Raw genomic sequence first — 20,169 nt, 5'->3', positions numbered from 1 at the left:
AATCCACCCAAAAATATCCCAGAAATATCCCAAAATACACCCCAAAAAATATCCCCGAAATATCACAAAATACACCCCAAAAATGCCCCAAAATTCCCCAAAATTCCCCCAAAATTCCCCCAAACCCAGCCCCAAGCATCGAGGGCGGCGTGGCCAATGCGGAATCTCCTGAAATGCCCCAAAATGCCCCAAAATGCCCCAAAATGCCCCAAAATAGCCCAAAGTTACCCCGGGATCGAGAGCAGCGTCGCCCCGGGGGGGGTGGGTTCCCAGTATGGCACTGGTGTGTACTGGTTTGTACTGGGAGCCGCGAGTGGGCTGTACTGGTCTGTACTGGTCTGTACTGGGAGCCACAAGTGGGCTGTACTGGTTTGTACTGGTTTGTACTGGGAGCCGCGAGTGGGCTGTACTGGTGTGTACTGGGAGCTGTTACTGGGCCATACTGGGGGCTGTTACTGGTCTGTACTGGGAGCTGTTACTGGGCCATACTGGGGGCTGTTACTGGTTTGTACTGGGAGCTGTTACTGGGCCATACTGGGGGCTGTTACTGGTCTGTACTGGGAGCTCGTACTGGTCTATACTGGGAGCTGTTACTGGTGTCTGTACTGGTCTGTACTGGGAGCTCTTACTGGTCTGTACTGGGAGCTCTTACTGGTTTGTACTGGTCTGTACTGGGGGCTGTTACTGGGCTGTACTGGGAGCTGTTACTGGTTTGTACTGGGAATGTTATTCTGTATTGGAAGCTGTTGCTGGTCTATACTGGGAGCTGGTACTGGTCTGTACTGGAGCGTTACTGGTCTATACTGGGAGCTGTTACTGGTTTATACTGGGAGCTCTTACTGGTCTGTACTGGGAGCCGTTACTGGTCTGTACTGGGAGCCGTTACTGGTGTCAATAAAGGTGTTGGTGGAGCGGTACTGGGCATACTGGTCTGTACTGGTCTGTACTGGTCTGTACTGGGCGGAGGTGGGACACACCCAGGGAAAGAACTGGGATGGAACTGGGATGGACTGGGATGAACTGGGAGGGACTGGGAGGGACTGGGATGGAACTGGGATGGAACTGGGATGAACTGGGATGGACTGGGGTAGAGGGCAGCCCCAGTGTCGCAACTGGGATGAACTGGGATGAACTGGGATGGACTGGGATGGACTGGGATGGACTGGGAGGGACTGGGATAGACTGGGATGGAACTGGGGTAGAGGGCAGCCCCAGTGTCGCAACTGGGATGAACTGGGATGGACTGGGATGAACTGGGATGGACTGGGATGAACTGGGATGAACTGGGATGAACTGGGAGGAACTGGGATGGACTGGGAGGGACTGGGATAGACTGGGATGGAACTGGGGTAGAGGGCAGCCCCAGTGTCGCAACTGGGATGGACTGGGATGGACTGGGATGAACTGGGGCGTGACTGGTGCGGGGGTGGCTGAGGCCGGCAGGGCTGGAACTGGTCAGACTGGGATCAGTGGTGAAACTGGGATGGAACTGGGAGGGACTGGGAGGGACTGGGAGGGACTGGGAGGGACTGGGACATTCCTGGGGCCGGGAGTGCCCTGACCGGCTGGACTGGGAGCGCTGGGATGGACTGGGAGGGACTGGGACAAACTGGGAGGGGACTGGGATAGAACTGGGCGGGAACTGGGAGGGGACTGGGGGGAAACTGGGGGGAAACTGGGCGGGAACTGGGAGGGAACTGGGACAAACTGGGAGGGACTGGGTGGGACTGGGAGGGGATTGGGGGAAACTGGGAGGGGACTGGGAGGGACTGGGACAAACTGGGAGGGGCTGGGATGGAACTGGGATGGATTGGGCGGGAACTGGGCGGGAACTGGGCCGGACTGGGAGCACTGGGAGCTGATACTGGGAGCACTGGGAGCAGCCGCGCCCGAGGGACTCCGGAGCCGCCGAGGGACCCCCAGGGACCCCCCCAGGACCGGGAGACCCCCAGGGACCCCCCCCAAAAACCCCCGGGGACCCCAAAAACCCCACAGGGACCCCCCCAAAAACCCCCGGGGACCCCAAAAACCCCAAAAACCCCAAAAACCCCACAGGGACCCCCCTAAACCCCCCCAGGCATCCCCAGGGATCCCTGGGGAGCCCCAAAATCCCTAAAAGGACCCCAAAAACCCCCTTAGGGACCCCCTGAGTGACCCCCAGGGACCCCAAAAACCCCCAGGGACTCCCCCAGGGACCCCCAAAAACCTCAAGGACCCCAAAAACCCCCAGGGACTCCCCCCAAAACCCTCAGGGACCCCCCCAGGGGACCCCCCCCAAGGACACCCAGGGACCCCAAAAAGTTCAGGGAACCCCGGGAGACCCTCAGGGACTCCCAAGGAACTCCCAGGGACCCCCGGGGACCCCCCCCAAAACCCCCCAGGGACCCCCCAGGATTGGGAGACCCCCAGGGACCCCCCCAAGGACCCCCAAAACCCCTCAAGGACCCCCCCAAAGACCCCAAGGGACCCCCTCAAATCCCCAGGGGACCCCAAAATCCCCCCAAGGAGCCCTGAGTGACCCCTGAGTGACCCTGAGTGACCCCGGGTGACCCCTGGGTGACCCCTGAGTGACCCCTGGGTGACCCCTGGGTGACCCCTGGGTGACCCCTGGGTGACCCTGAGTTACCCCAGGACCCCTAAAGACCTTTCAGGACCCCTGCGTGACCCCTGGGTGACCCCTGGGTGACCCCTGCGTGACCCTGGCGTCGCAGGCGGTTTCCGGTTCCGGTGGGGGAGGGGCGCGGTACCGGCTGGGGGTGGCCACGGGCGCGCAGTGCGGGGGGGGCACCCTGGGCGGGGTCACCCTGGGCCTGGTGGGGACCCGGGGGGAGAGCCCGCGCTGGCTGCTGGGGTGGCCCCGGCACCGCCTGCGGCCCGGACACGTGAGGAACTGGGGGGGACTGGGGGGGACTGGGGGGGACTGGGGGGGACTGGGGGGGACTGGGAGGGACTGGGAGGGAACTGGTTTATACTGGGATGGGACTGGGATGGACTGGGAGGGACTGGGTTATACTGGGATGGGACTGGGAGGGACTGGGAGGGACTGGGTTATACTGGGATGGGACTGGGTTATACTGGGATGGGACTGGGGGGAACTGGGGGGGACTGGGAGGGACTGGGGGGGACTGGGGGGGACTGGGAGGGACTGGGAGGAACTGGGATGGGACTGGGATGGACTGGGAGGGACTAGGTTATACTGGGATGGGACTAGGTTATACTGGGAGGGACTGGGGGGGACTGGGGGGGACTGGGTTATACTGGGATGGGACTGGGATAGACTGGGAGGGACTGGGTTATACTGGGATGGGACTGGGGGGGACTGGGGGGGACTGGGAGGGAACTGGGATGGACTGGGAGGGACTGGGAGGGACTGGGTTATACTGGGATGGGACTGGGGGGGACTGGGATGGGGACTGGGTTATACTGGGATGGGACTGGGGGGGACTGGGAGGGACTGGGAGGGGACTGGGAGGGACTGGGTTATACTGGGATGGGACTGGGAGGGAACTGGTTTATACTGGGATGGGACTGGGGGGGACTGGGAGGGAACTGGGAGGGACTGGGGGGGACTGGGTTATACTGGGATGGGACTGGGATGGGACTGGGTTATACTGGGATGGGACTGGGTTATACTGGGATGGGACTGGGAGGGAACTGGTTTATACTGGGATGGGACTGGGGGGGACTGGGAGGGAACTGGGAGGGACTGGGGGGGACTGGGTTATACTGGGATGGGACTGGGATGGACTGGGAGGGACTGGGGTGGACTGGGGGGGACTGGGTTATACTGGGATGGGACTGGGATGGGACTGGGTTATACTGGGATGGGACTGGGTTATACTGGGATGGGACTGGGGGGGACTGGGTTATACTGGGAGGGACTGGGGGGGACTGGGAGGGACTGGGATGGGACTGGGAGGGACTGGGAGGGGACTGGGAGGGGATTGGGGGGGACTGGTTTATACTGGGAGGCACTGGGAGCTATGGGAACGACAAACTGGGGCACTGGGAGGGACTGGTTTATACTGGGAGGGACTGGGAGGGACTGGAGGGGACTGGGAATCACAAACTGGGAGCACTGGGCCGGAACTGGGGGCACTGGGAGCACTGGTGAGGATGAGAGGGGACAGGGGGGTGACACAAGAGGTGACCCAGGAGGTGACACAGGGGACACACAGGTGGCACAGGTGTGACAGGACAGGTGACACACAGGTGACACAGGTGACATGGCTGTCCCTGTCACAGACACTGTGGGTGACACAGGGGGCACACAGGTGACACAGGTGTGACAAGACAGGTGACACACAGGTGTGCCCCAGGTGTGACCCAGGTGTCCCTGTCCCAGATGCTGTGGCTGGAGGTGACCTGTCCCCGGCCCTTGGGGGGTGACACAGGTGTGACAGGACAGGTGACACAGGTGTGACAGGACAGGTGTGACAGGACAGGTGACACAGGTGACACAGGTGTGACCCAGGTGTGACCCAGGTGTGTCCCTGTCCCAGACCCTGTGGCTGGAGGTCACCTGTCCCCAGCCCCTGGGGACGCTGCTGTGCCTGTCACAGACACTGTGGGTGACACAGGTGACACACAGGTGTGACCCAGGTGACTCAGGTGACACACAGGTGTGACCCAGGTGTGACCCAGGTGACACACAGGTGACACTCAGGTGTGCCCCAGATGTGACCCAGATGTGACCCAGGTGTGTCCCTGTCCCAGACGCTGTGGCTGGAGGTCACCTGTCCCCGGCCCCTGGGGACGCTGCTGTCCCTGCGCCTGCACAAGGAGCCGCTGCTGTCCCTGGTCCCCGACCGCTGGTTCTGCGCCAGCGTCACCGTGACCGGGCCCCTGCCCGGGGACAGCGCCGGGGACGCCCCCGGGGACATCCGGGACATCTCGGGGGACGTCGGGGACGCGGCCGGGGACGATGGGGACGTCCCCACGGCCACCTTCCCCTGCCACCGCTGGCTGGAGAGCGGCGACCTGGAGCTGCGCGAGGGGACAGGTACGGGGACAGAGGGGGGACACTGGGGACATTGGGGACATTGAGGGGATTGGGGACATTGGGGACATTGGGGACACTGGGGACACTGAGGGGATTGGGGACATTGGGGACATTGAGGGTGTTGGAGACATTGGGGACGCTGGGGACATTGGGGGGGATTGGGGGCATTTGGGGACATTGGGGGGGATTTGGGGATGTTTGGGGACACTTTGGGGACGTTGGGGGGACATTGAGCAAAGAAAAGGGAAAAACGGGGAAAAAGGGGGAAAACTGAGAAAATGGGGTTGGGGACATTGGGGACATTGGAAAAAATGGGGGAAATTAGGGAGACAAAGGGACTGGGGACATTGGGGGCATTGGGGGGATTGTGAAGGAACCCAGTGTCCCCTCATTGTCCCCAATGTCCCCTCAGTGTCCCCAATGTCCCCTCTGTCCCCAATCCCCCCAATGTCCCCAATGTCCCCTCATTGTCCCCAATGTGTCCCCTCATTGTCCCCTCTCTGTCCCCAGCCCGCACTCCCCGTGACGCCGCCCGGGTGCCGGAGCTGCTGCAGCAGCGCCAGGAGGAGCGGAGAGAGCGGCGGGAGAGCTTCGAGTGCGGACTGGGACCAACTGGGACCAACTGGGACAAACTGGGAGGGGCTGGGAGGGACTGGGGGGGACTGGGAGGGACTGGGAGGAACTGGGAGGAACTGGGACAAACTGGGGGGGACTGGGGGGGACTGGTGGTCACTGGTGGTCACTGGGCAGTCACTGGTGGTTACTGGTGAGCACTGGGAGGTTTACTGGTGGTGGTCACTCATGGTCACTGCTGGTCACTGCTGGTCACTCATGGTCTCTCATGGTCACTCATGGTCACTGATGGTCACTGCTGGTCTCTCCTGGTCTCTCATGGTCACTCCTGGTCTCTCGTGGTCACTCCTGGTCACTCCTGGTCACTCATGGTCTCTCATGGTCACTCCTGGTCTCTCGTGGTCTCTCCTGGTCACTCCTGGTCACTCCTGGTCACTCCTGGTCTCTCGTGGTCTCTCCTGGTCACTCCTGGTCACTCCTGGTCACTCCTGGTCACTCATGGTCTCTCATGGTCACTCCTGGTCACTCCTGGTCTCTCGTGGTCACTCCTGGTCACTCGTGGTCACTCCTGGTCACTCCTGGTCTCTCGTGGTCACTCCTGGTCACTCCTGGTCTCTCATGGTCACTCCTGGTCTCTCGTGGTCACTCCTGGTCTCTCGTGGTCTCTCATGGTCACTCCTGGTCACTCCTGGTCTCTCATGGTCACTCCTGGTCTCTCGTGGTCACTCCTGGTCTCTCGTGGTCACTCATGGTCACTCCTGGTCTCTCATGGTCTCTCATGGTCACTCCTGGTCACTCCTGGTCTCTCGTGGTCACTCATGGTCACTCCTGGTCTCTCATGGTCACTCCTGCTCACTCGTGGTCACTCGTGGTCTCTCATGGTCACTCGTGGTCACTCCTGGTCACTGTGTCCAGGTGGGCTCCCTACGCCCCGGGCTGGCCCTGGTGTCTCCGGGCGCTGCCCCCGGCCCTGTGCCCGTGGCCACCCCCGCCGGCCACGCCCCCAGAGATGACATCAGAGGGGCAGTCGGTGACGTCACAGGCCCCGCCCCCGGAGCTGTCGCCCGCGCTGAGCTTCCCCCTGGGGCACCGCGCCCAATTGGCCGCGCGCGCCGCCGCCGCGTCAGTGACACCAACGGGGCCAACGGGGTCAACGGGGGTCAATGGGAGTCAACGGGGGTCAACGGGGGTCAACGGGGGTCAATGGGGGTCAATGGGAGTCAACGGGGGTCAACGGGGGTCAATGGGGGTCAATGGGGGTCAACGGGGGTCAATGGGGGTCAACGGGGGCCAATGGGGGTCATTGGGGATCAGTTGGGGTCAATGGGGGTCAACGGGGCCAACGGGGCCAACGGGGGTCAACGGGGGTCAATGGGGATCAATTGGGGTCAATGGGGGTCAACGGGGGTCAATGGAGGTCAGTGGGGGTCATTGGGGATCAATGGGGTCAATGGGGGTCAACGGGGGGCAACAGGGGTCAATGAGGGTCAATGGGGTCAACGGGGGTCAATGGGGGTCAACGGGGGGCAACAGGGGTCAATGAGGGTCAATGGGGTCAACGGGGGGCAACAGGGGTCAATGAGGGTCAATGGGGTCAACGGGGGTCAATGGGGGACATTGGGGGTCAATGGGGGTCAATGGGGGTCAACAGGGGCCAATGGGGGTCATTGGGGATCAATTGGGGTCAATGGGGGTCATTGGGGATCAATTTGGGTCAATGGGGGTCAATGGGGGTCAACGGGGGCCAACGGGGGTCAACGGGGGGTCAATGGAGGACAACACAGTCAATGGGAGCCAACGGGGGTCAATGGGGATCATTGGGGATCAATTGGGGTCATTGGGGGTCAATTGGGGTCATTGGGGGTCAATGGGGGGCAATGGGGGTCAACGGGGTCAATGGGGGCCAACGGGGGTCAATGAGGGTCATTGGGGGTCAATGGGGTCAATGAGGGTCAATGGGGTCAATGAGGCAATGGGGGTCACTGGGGTCAATGGGGGTCAACGGGGGCACTGGGGGTCACCAGGGGTCATCAAGGGTCACCAGGGGTCATTGGGGGTCAATGGGGTCATCGAGGGTCCCAGCCACCCCCACCCATCTCTTTGTCCTTGGGTGTCCCCAATGTCCCCAATGTCCCCTCAATGTCCCCAATGTCCCCTCAGTGTCCCCAGTGTCCCCAATGTCCCCTCAATGTCCCCAATGTCCCCTCAGTGTCCCCAGTGTCCCCCAATGTCCCCATTGTCCCCCCAATGTCCCCCTGTCCCCTCAGGCAGATCCGGATCCGGCTCCGGGGGCTCCGTTCCGGGGGTTCCTGGCGCAGCTTTGGGGACGTTCGGGCGGCGCTCGAGGGTCCCGGGACCCCCATCAGCGGTGGGTGCCCCTCCCCCGGTGTCCCCTGGTGTCCCCAAATGTCCCCAAGTGTCCCAAAATGTCCCAAAGTGTCCCCAAGGTGCCCCAGGTGTCCCCAGGTGTCCCCAAGGTGTCCAAGAATTGTCCCTAAGGTGTCCCCGAGGTCTCCTCAAGGTGTCCCTGGATGTCTCCAAGTGTCCCCAAAGGTGTCCCCCAAAGGTGTCCTCGGGTGTCCCCAAGGGTCATCCAAGGTCATCAAGAGGCTTCAGCCATCCCCGGGTGTCCCCAGGTGTCCCCAGGTGCCCAAGAAGTGTCCCCAGGTGTCCCCAAGGTATCCCCAAGGTGTTCCAAGGTGTCCCCAGATGCCCTAGAGGCGTCCCAGAAGTGTCCCCAAGGTGTCCCCAGGGTGTCCCCAATGTCCCCAAGGTGTTCCTGAGATCTCCCCACGATGTTCTCAGGTGTCCCCAGATGCCCTGGAGGTGTCTCAGAAGTGTCCCCAAGGTGTCCCCAATGTCCCCAAGGTGTTCCTGAGGTCTCCCCATGATGTCCTCAGGTGTCCCCAGGTGTCCCCAAAGTGTCCCCAATGTACCCAATGATGTCCCCAGTGATGTCCCCAATATCCCCAATGTCCTCAATGTCCCCAAGGTGTTCCTGAGGTCTCCCCACGATGTCCCCAGGTGTCCCCAGGTGTCACCAAGCTGTCTCCAAATGCCCTGGAGGTGTCCCCAGATGTCCCCAAGGTGTCCCCAGTGTCCCCAATGCTGTCCCCAATGCTGTCCCCAAGTGTCCCCAATGTCCCCAATGGTGTCCCCAGAGTACGTGGTGCGGCACTGGCAGTCGGACGCGTTTTTCGGGGAGCAGTTCCTGAGCGGGGTGAACCCCGTCCTGCTGCGCCGCTGCCCCCGCCTGCCCCCCAACTTCCCGGTGACCGAGGCCGTGGTGGCCCCGAGCCTGGGCACAGGGACCTCGCTGCAGCGGGAGATGGAGGTGAGGGACCCTACAAATACCCCAAAATACCCCAAAATATCCCCAAAACCACCCCAAAATCAACAAAACCCCAAAACCACCCCAAAAATCATCAAAACCCCAAAACCACCCCAAACAAACCCCGAGGCCATGGTGGCCCCGAGCCTGGGCACAGGGACCTCGCTGCAGCGGGAGATGGAGGTGAGGGACCCTACAAATACCCCAAAAACTGCCCCAAAATATCCCCAAAACCACCCCAAAATCAACAAAACCCCAAAACCACCCCAAAAATCATCAAAACCCCAAAACCACCCCAAACAAACCCCGAGGCCATGGTGGCCCCGAGCCTGGGCACAGGGACCTCGCTGCAGCGGGAGATGGAGGTGAGGGACCCTAAAACACCCAGAAATACCCCAAAATACCCCAAAACCCCCCAAAAAACCACCCCAAAATCAACAAAACCCCATAAACACCCCAAAAACCCCAAAACCACCCCAAACAAACCCCGAGGCCATGGTGGCTCCGAGCCTGGGGACAGGGACCTCGCTGCAGCGGGAGATGGAGGTGAGGGACCCCAGAATTTTTTGGGGTCCCCATTTTCGGGGTGTCTGACCTTTCCCATTCCCATGTCCCATTTTCGGGGTGCCTGACGTTTCCCATTTCCGTGTCCCTGTTTCCAGGTGTCCCCGTTTCCGGGTGTCCCCATTTTTGGGTGTCTGACGTTTCCCATTCCCGTGTCCCCATTTATGGGTGTCCCCATTTCCGGGTGTCCCCATTTCCGGGGTGTCTGACATTTCCCATTTCCGTGTCCCGTTTTCGGGTGTCCCCGTTTCCGGGTGTCCCCATTTTCGGGGTGTCTGACGTTTCCCATTCCCATTCCCGTGTCCCCATTCCTGTGTCCCATTTTCGGGGTGTCTGACGTTTCCCATTTCCGTGTCCCGTTTCCGGGGTGTCTGACGTTTCCCATTTCCGTGTCCCCGTTTTTGGGGTGTCTGACGTTTCCCATTCCCGTGTCCCCATTTTCGGGTGTCCCCATTTCCGGGGTGTCTGACGTTTCCCATTTCCGTGTCCCCGTTTTTGGGGTGTCTGACGTTTCCCATTTCCGTGTCCCCATTTCCGGGGTGTCCCCATTTCCGGGGTGTCTGACATTTCCCATTTCCGTGTCCCTGTTTCCGGGGTGTCTGACGTTTCCCATTCTCATTCCTGTGTCCCCATTTTTGGGTGTTCCCATTTCCGTGTCCCCATTTCTGGGTGTCCCCATTTCCGGGGTGTCTGACGTTTCCCATTTCCGTGTCCCATTTTCGGGGTGTCTGACGTTTCCCATTTCCGTATCCCGTTTTTGGGGTGTCTGACGTTTCCCATTTCCGTATCCCGTTTTTGGGGTGTCTGACGTTTCCCATTTCCGTGTCCCCATTTTCGGGGTGTCCCCGTTTCCGGGGTGTCTGACGTTTCCCATTCCCGTGTCCCCATTTTCGGGTGTCCCCGTTTCCGGGGTGTCTGACGTTTCCCATTTCCGTGTCCCGTTTTTGGGGTGTCTGACGTTTCCCATTTCCGTGTCCCCATTTTCGGGGTGTCCCCGTTTCCGGGGTGTCTGACGTTTCCCATTTCCGTGTCCCGTTTTTGGGGTGTCTGACGTTTCCCATTTCCGTGTCCCCATTTTCGGGGTGTCCCCGTTTCGGGGCGCAGGCCGGCCGTCTCTTCCTGGCCGATTACGCGCTGCTCGAGGGGCTCCCCACGGGCACCATCGGGGGCCGCCCCCAGTTCGTGGCCGCCCCCCTGTGCCTGCTCTGGCTCAGCCCCCACGGCCGCCTCCTGCCCGTGGCCATCCAGGTACGGCCCCCAGGTGTCCCCACGTGTCCCCAAGTGTCCCCACGTGTCCCCAAGTGTCCCCAAATGTCCTCTCAGTCTCCCCAAATGTCCTTCATGCCTCACCCGTTGGCCCCAAATGGCCCCAAATGGCCCCAAATCCCTCTCGGTGTCCCTAAATATCCTCTGTGTCCCCAGATGTCCCCAAATGTCCCCTCCGTGTCCCCAGGTGTCCTCTTTGTTTCCTTTGAGTCCCCAAATGTCCCTTTGGGTTCCCCTTGTGTCCCCTAATATTCCCCTCATGTCCCCAAGTGTCCCCAAGTGTCCTTCACGTCTCACCCGTGTCCCCAAATCTCCCCAAATGTCTCACCCTTGTCCCAAATGTCCCCCAACTGTCCCCAAGTGTCCCTAAATGTCCCCAAATGTCCTTCATGTCTCACCCGTGTCCCCAAATGTCCCCACGCGTCCTTTTGGGATCTCGCCGTACGCCCAGATGTCCCCAAACATCCCCAAACGTCCTTTTGGGATCCCTCAGTGTCCCCAGATACCCTCTGTGTCCCCTCCATGTCCCCAATGTCCCCAATGTCCCCAAATGTCCTTTTGGGATCTCTCTGTGTCCCCTCCATGTCCCCAATATCCCCAGTGTCCCCAATGTCCCCAGTGTCTCCCCAGTGTCCCCCTGATGTCCCCAATGTCCCCAGTGTCCCCAGTGTCCCCAATGTCACCGTGATGTCCCCAATGCCCCCGATGTCCCCTCTGTCCCCCCTGCAGCTGTCCCAGCACCCTAGGATGGGGTCCCCTGTCCCCAGTGTCCCCCCAGTGTCCCCAGTGTCCCCTGCTGACCCCAATGTCCCCCGGTCACCCCCGTGATGTCCCCAGTTTCCCCCTGATGTCCCCCCGATGTCCCCAATGTCCCCCGGATGTTGCCAATGTCCCCCGGATGTCGCCAATGTCCCCAGTGTCCCCTCAGTGTCCCCACTGTCCCCAATGTCCCCAATGTCCCCCTGCTGCCCCCAATGTCCCTGTGATATCCCCAGTGTCCCCAATGTCCCCCTGTCATCCCCCTGATGTCCCCAGTGTCCCCAATGTCCCCCTGCTGACCCCAATGTCCCCCTGTCATCTCCCTGATGTCCCCAATGTCCCCCTGATGTCCCCAAAGTCCCCAAAGTCCCCAATGTCCCCAGTGTCCCCAGTGTCCCCAATGTCCCCCTGTCACCCCCCTGATGTCCCCAATGCCCCCGTGATGTCCCCGTGATGTCCCCAATGTTCCCAATGTCCCCAATGTCCCCTCAGTGTCCCCAATGTCCCCCTGCTGACCCCAATGTCCCCCTGTCACCCCTCTGATGCCCCAATGTCCCTCTGTCATCCCCCTGATGTCCCCCTCCTGTCCCCAATGTCCCCCTGATGTCCCTCTGATGTCCCCAGTGTCCCCAATGTCCCCCTGCTGACCCCAATGTCCCCCTGTCACCCCCCTGATGTCCCCAATGTCCCTGTGATATCCCCAGTGTCCCCAATGTCCCCCTGTCACCCCCCTGATGTCCCCAATGTCCCCTCTGTCCCCCCCAGCTGTCCCAGCGCCCCGGGCCGGGGTCCCCGATCTTCGTCCCGGGGGGCTCGGGGTGGGCTCTGGCCAAGCTGTGGGTGAGGGGCGCCCACTTTGTGCTGCACGAGATGGTGACGCACCTGCTGCACGGCCACTTCCTGGCCGAGGCCTTCGCCGTGGCCACCCAGCGCCTGCCGGCCGCACACCCCGTGCACCAGGTACCCCAAAAAATGAACCCTGAGCCCAAAAAATGCACCCCGAAATCCCCGTCCCGAAATCCCAACCCTGACCCCGGAAACTGCACCCCGACCTCAGAAACTGCACCCCGAAATCCCCGTCCCGAAATCCCAACCCTGACCCCAGAAACTGCACCCCAAAATCCCTGTCCCAAAAATCCCAACCCTGACCCCAGAAACTGCACCCCGACCCCAGAAACTGCACCCCGAAATCCCCGTCCCGAAATCCCAACCCTGACCCTGGAAACTGCACCCCGAAATCCCTGTCCCAAAAATCCCAACCCTGACCCTGGAAACTGCACCCCGACCTCAGAAACTGCACCCCGAAATCCCCGTCCTGAAATCCCAACCCTGAGCCCAGAAACTGCACCCCAAAATCCCTGTCCCAAAAATCCCAACCCTGACCCCAGAAACGGCACCCCGACCCCAGAAACTGCACCCCGAAATCTCCGTCCCGAAATCCCCAACCCTGACCCCAAAAACTGCACCCAAAATCAACTCGATCCCTTCACCTGCCCGCTGCGCACCCCATGCACCAGGTACCCCAAAAAATGAACCCTGAGCCCAAAAACTGCACCCCGAAATCCCCGTCCCGAAATCCCAACCCTGACCCCAAAAAACTGCACCCCGAAATCCCCGTCCCCAAATCCCCAACCCTGACCCCAAAATCCCAACCCTGAGCCCAAAAACTGCACCCCGAAATCCCCGTCCCGAAATCCCCAATCCTGACCCCAAAAAACTGCACCAAATACCCCAAATCCACCCAAAATACCCTCCCCAGTGTCCCCAATGTCCCCAAATATCCCAAAAATCCCCAAATTTCCCAAATCCCCCCAATGTCCCCCCAATGTCCTCAATGTCCCCAATGTCCCCTCACTGTCCCCGATGTCCCCGATGTCCCCTCAGTGTCCCCAATGTCCCCAATGTCCCCGATGTCCCCCCTGTCCCCAGCTGCTCCTCCCCCACCTGCGTTTCACCTTCCACATCAACATCCTGGCCCGGGAGACGCTGCTGAACCCCGGGGGCATCATCGACCAGGTGAGGGGACACACCTGGCACCTGAGGGGACACACCTGGCACCTGAGGGGACACACCTGGCACCTGGGGCACCTGAGTGTCACCTGGTTGTCACCTGTGTCCCCTCTGGTGTCACCAGGGCATGTTGGTCCCTCTCGGTGTCACCTGGACACCTGGGTTCCCCCTGGGGACAACCTGGGGGACACTGAGGGGTGGCACTGAGGGGTGGCACTGTCCCCAGGCCAGGCCAGTGGGACACTGAGGGGTGGCACTGTCCGGGAGGGGACGCTGGGGATACTGAGGGTGACACTGAGAGGTGTTGCTGTCCCCAGGCCACCTCAGTGGTCAGGAGGTGACACTGAGGGTGACACTGAGGGTGACACCAATGGGTGTCGCTGTCCCCAGGCCACCTCGGTGGGCCGGGAGGGGACACTGGGGACACTGAGGGTGACACTGAGGGGTGGCACTGAGTGATGTCGCTGTCCCCAGGCCACCTCGGTGGGCCGGGAGGGGACACTGAGGGTGACACTGAGGGTGACACTGAGGGTAGCACTGATGGGTGTCACCGTCCCCAGGCCACCTCGGTGGGCCGGGAGGGGATGCTGGTGACACTGAGGGTGACACTGAGGGTGACACCAATGGGTGTCGCTGTCCCCAGGCCACCTCGGTGGGCCGGGAGGGGACGCTGGCGCTGGTGGCCCGGGGCACGGCGGCGCTGACGCTCCGCGAGCTCTGCGTCCCCGACGACGTGGCCGAGCGCGGGGTTGGGGACATCCCCGGCTACCACTACAGGGACGACGCGCTGGACATCTGGGGCGCCATCCACAGGTGGGGACAATGGGGGGACAATGGGGACATCTGGGGCGCCATCCACAGGTGGGGACAATGGGGGGACACTGAGGGGACAGGGAGGGGACACGGAGGGGACATCTGGGGCACCATCCACAGGTGGGGACAATGGGGGGACACTGAGGGGACAGGGAGGGGACACGGAGGGGACATCTGGGGCACCATCCACAGGTGGGGACAATGGGGGGACACTGAGGGGACAATGGGGACAGGGGACATCTGGGGCACCATCCACAGGTGGGGACAATGGGGGGACAATGGGGACATCTGGGGCGCCATCCACAGGTGGGGACACTGAGGGGACACTGAGGGGACAGGGAGGGGACAGGGGACAGCTGGGGACACTGAGGGGACACTGAGGGGACAATGGGGACAGGGGACATCTGGGGCGCCATCCACAGGTGGGGACACTGAGGGCACACTGAGGGGACAGGGAGGGGACAGGGGACAGCTGGGGACACTGAGGGGACACTGAGGGGACATCTGGGGCGCCATCCACAGGTGGGGACACTGAGGGGACAATGGGGACACTGAGGGGACATCTGGGGACACTGAGGGGACAGGGGACAGCAGGGGACACTGAGGGGACATCTGGGGCGCCATCCACAGGTGGGGACACTGAGGGGACACTGAGGGGACAGGGAGGGGACACGGAGGGGACATCTGGGGGGCCATCCACAGGTGGGGACAGCTGAGGAGACTGAGGGGACAGCAGGACAGGGAGGTGGCAGTGGTGGGGATGATGGGGACAATGGGGACAATGGGGACAATGAGATGGGGACAGTGGGGACATGGAGGTGGCAGTGGTGGGGACAATGGGATGGGGACAGTGGGGACAGTGGGGACAATGGGATGGGGACAGCGGGACGGGGAGGTGGCAGTGGTGGGAATGATGGGGACACGGAGATGGGGACAGTGGGGACAATGGGGACAATGGGAGGGGGACAATGGGGACACGGAGATGGCAGCGGTGGGGACAATGGGGACAGTGGGGACAGTGGGGACAGTGGGGACAACGGGGACAGTAGGGACATGGGGCTGGGATCGACGCGGGTGGGGACAAAAGGGACAGCGAGGATGGGGACAAGGACCCCAGGGAGGTGACAACGGGAACAGGGCCACGGGGATGGGGACATCAGCGATGGTGGGGACACGGGGACAGGGCCATGGGGCGGGCGGTCACCTGCGTGTCACCGGTGTCCCCTCGTGTCACCGGTGTCCCCTCGTGTCCCCGCGGTGTCCCAGCTACGTGGAGGGGATCGTGGCGCTCTTCTACGCCGAGGACCAGGAGGTGGCCGAGGATGAGGAGCTGCAGGAGTGGGTGGGCGAGATCTTCACCTACGGCGTCCTCGGCAACGAGAAGAGCGGTAGGGGACACCGGGGGGTGACAGGGACAGCTGGGGGGACACGGGGGTGTGGCGGTCATGGGTGATGGGCATGGTCAAGTCATGGTCATGGTCAGGTCATGATGATGGTGATGGTGACGGTCAAATCATGGTCATGGCATGGTCGTGGTCATGGTCATGGTCATGGTCAAGTCATGGTTGTGGTGATGGTCGTGGTCATGGACGTGGTTGTGGTCATGGTCATGGTCATGGTCAAGTCATGGTCGTGGTCATGGACGTGGTTGTGGTCATGGTCATGGCATGGTGGTCAAGACACGGTTATGGTCATGGTCATGGACGTGGTCAAAACATGGTCATGGCATTGGGATGGTCATGGTTGTGGTCATGGTCATGGTCATGGCATGGCACCGTCACGGTGATGGTCACGTCATGGTGATGGTGATGGTCATGGATGTGGTTGTGGTCATGGATGTGGTCGTGGTCATAGGCATGGACATGGTCATGGACACGGTTGTGGTCATGGTCAGGGTCACGGCTTGGACATGGTGATGGTCATGGTCATGGTCATGGCACAGTCATGGTGGTGGCCTTGGCATGGTCATGGTCATGGCCATAGTAATGGTTGTGGTCATGGCATGGTCATGGCATGGTCATGGACGTGGTCATGGTCATGGTCACGGCATGGTCAAGATCAAGTCATGGTCATGGTCATGGTCATGGTCATGGTCATGGTCACGGTCATGGCATGGTCATCGTCAAAACATGGTCAAATCATGGTCATGGTCATCATCATCATCAAATCATGGTCATGGTCATGGTCAAGTCACGGTCACGGTCAAGTCATGGTGATGGTCATGGTCATGGTTAAGTCGTGGTCATGGCGTGGTCATGGTCAAATCATGGTCACGGTCACGGTCACGGTCATGGGGTGGCCCTGCTCACGTCCATGTCCAGGGCCTGGGTGGTGACGTGGTGGGGTGGCCTGGGGGGGGTGATGTCCCCATGGGGGGGGGGTGACATCACTGTGATGGGTGACGTCACCATGGTGGGTGACACCCACGTCCAGTGACGTCCCCACCATGGTGACATCGCCACATTCGGTGACACCTCCACAGTGTGTGACATCACCTGGGGCGTGCCACCCCCCATTGGGTGAGGTCACCTGTGTCCCCCAATGTCCCCAATGTCCCCAATCCCCCCAGTGTCCCCAATGTCCCCCCAATGTCCCCAGTGTCCCCAGTGTCCCCTCAGTGTCCCCTCTGTCCCCAGGGTTCCCGTCCAAGCTCTGCAACCGCCCTGAGCTGGTCAAGTTCCTGACCATGATCATCTTCTGCTGCTCCGCCCGGCACGCGGCCGTCAACAGCGGCCAGGTGACACTGGGGACACTGGGGGGACACTGGGGGGACACCTGGGGGGACACTGGGGACACTGGGGGGACACTGGGGACACTGGGGACATTGGGGACACCGTGGGCAGGGACACACCCGAGCGTGGCCACCAAGGACAGGGACGTGTGGCACCCCCAGGTGGCCCCGTGGGATCTGAGTGACCCCTGTGACCTCCAGGTGACCCCAGGTGACCCAAGGGCAGTTTAGGGTGGGTGACCCTCCCCAGATGAGCCCAGGTGACCCCAGGTGACCCCCAAGTGACCCCAGGTGACCCCAGGTCAGTTTTGGGGACAATGACCCCCAGGTGACACCCAGGTGACCCCCAGGACAGTTTAGGGATTGGTGACCCCCAGGTGACTGCGGGTGACCCCAGGTGACCCCAGGTCAGTTTTGGGGACAATGACCCCCAGGTAACCCCCAGGACGGTTTAAGAATTGGTGACCCCCGGGTGACCCCAGGTAACCCCTAGGACAGTTTAGGGATTGGTGACCCCCAGGTGACCCCCGGGTGACCCCGGGTGACCCCGCCGTCCCCTCCCCCAGTACGACTACGCGGCCTGGATGCCCAACACGCCGGGGACGCTGCAGCGGCCGCCGCCGGCCAGCGCGGCCGAGGCCACCGAGGAGCTGCTGGTGGCCACCCTGCCCTGCCCCGAGGCCACCGGGGCCCTGCTGGCCCTGCTGAGCGTGGTCAGCTACGAGGGCGGGGAGATGGTGAGACACCCCTGGGGACAGCACCGGGGACAGCACTGGGGACAGCACTGGGGACAGCACTGGGGGGACTGGGGACACTGGGGGGACTGGGGGGACTGGGGACACTGGGGGGATTGGGGGGATTGGGGACATTGGGGGGATTGGGGACATTGGGGACATTGGGGGGATTTGGGACACTGGGGGGATTGGGGGGATTGGGGGGATTGGGGACACTGGGGATGTTGGGGGCATTGGGGACACTGGGGACACTGGGGGGATTGGGGGAATTTGGGATATTGGGGACACCATTGGGGACAGCATTGGGGACAATACTGGGGACACCACTGGGGACACCAATGGGGACATTGGGGACAGCATTGGGGACATTGGGGACACCAGGGACACTGGGGACACCATTGGGGACACCATTGGGGACACGGGAGACATTGGGGGGATTGGGGACACTGGGGACATTAATGGGGACACTGGGGACATTGGGGACACTGGGGACATTGGGGACACTAGGGGAAAATGGGGAACAATGGGAAAAAATGGGAAAATGGCACTGGGGACACTGGGGACATTGGGGACATTGAGGAGGGGACAGGGTCACTGGGGGCTTGTAACACCCACAGTGACCCCAGGCTTTGATGTCCCCTCTGATGTCCCCAACATCCCCAGTGTCCCCAATCCCCCCAATGTCCCCAATCCCCTCAAGGTCCCCAATGTCCCCAATGTCCCCAATCCCCCCAATGTCCCCAATCCCCTCAAGGTCCCCAGTGTCCCCAGTGTCCCCAATCCCCCCAATGTCCCCAATGTCCCCCCTGCCCCTCTGGTGTCCCCAATGTCCCTTTGGTGTCCCCAGCGTCCCCTGGGTTCCCGGGCCCAGGATCTCCTCTCTGGCCCCGCCCCCCGCGCTCTCCTGGCCTCGTTCCGGTCCCGCCTGGCCGAGATCTCGGAGCGGATCCGGGCCCGGAACGCGGAGCTGGAGCTGCCCTACCCCTACCTGGAGCCCACCTGCGTCACCGAGAGCATCTCCATCTGAGCTGGGTGTCACCTGTGTCACCTGAGTGTCACTGTGTCACCTGTGTCACCTGAGTGTCACCTGAGTGTCACCTGTGTCACCGAGAGCATCTCCATCTGAGCTGGGTGTCACCTGAGTGTCACCTGAGTGTCACCTGTGTCATCAACCACCACCTGCGTCACCGAGAGCATCTCCATCTGAGCTGGCTGTCACCTGAGTGTCACCTGAGTGTCACCTGTGTCATCAACCACCACCTGCGTCACCGAGAGCATCTCCATCTGAGCTGGCTGTCACCTGAGTGTCACCTGAGTGTCACCTGCGTCACCGAGAGCATCTCCATCTGATGGACCTGTGTCACCTGAGTGTCACCTGTGTCACCTGTGTCACCTGTGTCACCTGAGTGTCACCTGTGTGCCACCTGTGTCATCAACCACCACCTGCGTCACCGAGAGCATCTCCATCTGAGCTGGCTGTCACCTGTGTCACCTGTGTGCCACCTGTGTCACCGAGAGCATCTCCATCTGAGCTGGGTGTCACCTGCGTCACCTGAGTGTCACCTGAGTGTCACCTGTGTCATCAACCACCACCTGTGTCACCAAGAGCATCTCCATCTGAGCTGGGTGTCACCTGTGTCACCTGAGTGTCACTGTGTCACCTGTGTCACCTGAGTGTCACCTGAGTGTCACCTGTGTCATCAACCACCACCTGTGTCACCAAGAGCATCTCCATCTGAGCTGGGTGTCACCTGTGTCACCTGTGTGTCACCTGAGTCACCTGTGTCACCTGTGTCACCTGTGTGTCACCTGAGTGTCACCTGTGTCACCGAGAGCATCTCCATCTGAGCTGGGTGTCACCTCTGTGTCACCTGAGTGTCACCTGTGTCACTGAGAGCATCTCCATCTGATGGCACCTGTGTCACCTGAGTGTCACCTGTGTCACCTGTGTGTCACCTGTGTCACCTGAGTGTCACCTGAGTATCACCTGTGTGTCACCTGTGTCACCTGTGTCACTGAGAGCATCTCCATCTGATGGACCTGTGTCACCTGTGTCACCTGAGTGTCACCTGAGTGTCACCTGAGTGTCACCTGTGTCACCTGAGTGTCACAATCGCTGCCAAGGCTCATGGTGACCTTTGCTGCAACGTGAAGATGGGGGAGAGAATCTTTTGCCAGAAAAACGAAGATGGCCCAGGTAGAACAGCCACAGGAATGTAAACGTAGAACCAAAATAATCATTAGATTATTTATTACTCATTATTATAGCTTATTTATAGATGTGGGCGTGGTTGATTCACGTGTGTTTAACCAATCACGAGCTCAGCTTTGTAATATGTAAAAGCTTCATTAACACCAATAGAAATGTGTGTGAGTTATCAATGAA

The 20,169-nt window shown here is 61.2% G+C and overlaps 1 protein-coding gene across 1 annotated transcript; it reads left to right on the top strand.

The window, feature by feature from the left end:
• The first annotated feature begins 156 nt into the window (after positions 1-156).
• Positions 157-20,169, top strand: LOC136570311 (polyunsaturated fatty acid lipoxygenase ALOX15B-like). The gene is made up of 16 exons (XM_066570814.1): positions 157-261; positions 2,712-2,882; positions 4,717-5,002; positions 5,513-5,597; positions 6,491-6,697; positions 7,843-7,943; positions 8,737-8,909; positions 10,575-10,718; positions 12,261-12,455; positions 13,425-13,511; positions 14,149-14,318; positions 15,585-15,706; positions 16,955-17,055; positions 17,616-17,786; positions 18,631-18,822; positions 18,860-20,169. Exons 1-15 carry the CDS (start codon positions 157-159, stop codon positions 18,808-18,810), a joined length of 2,298 nt encoding a protein of 765 aa, XP_066426911.1. The 3' UTR covers positions 18,811-18,822; positions 18,860-20,169.

The sequence above is a fragment of the Molothrus aeneus genome, unplaced genomic scaffold (genome assembly GCF_037042795.1).
Source record: "Molothrus aeneus isolate 106 unplaced genomic scaffold, BPBGC_Maene_1.0 scaffold_30, whole genome shotgun sequence".
Taxonomy (NCBI): Eukaryota; Metazoa; Chordata; class Aves; order Passeriformes; family Icteridae; genus Molothrus; species Molothrus aeneus.
Note: the sequence above shows the minus strand (reverse complement) of the source record. Positions and strands in the feature narration are given on the sequence as shown.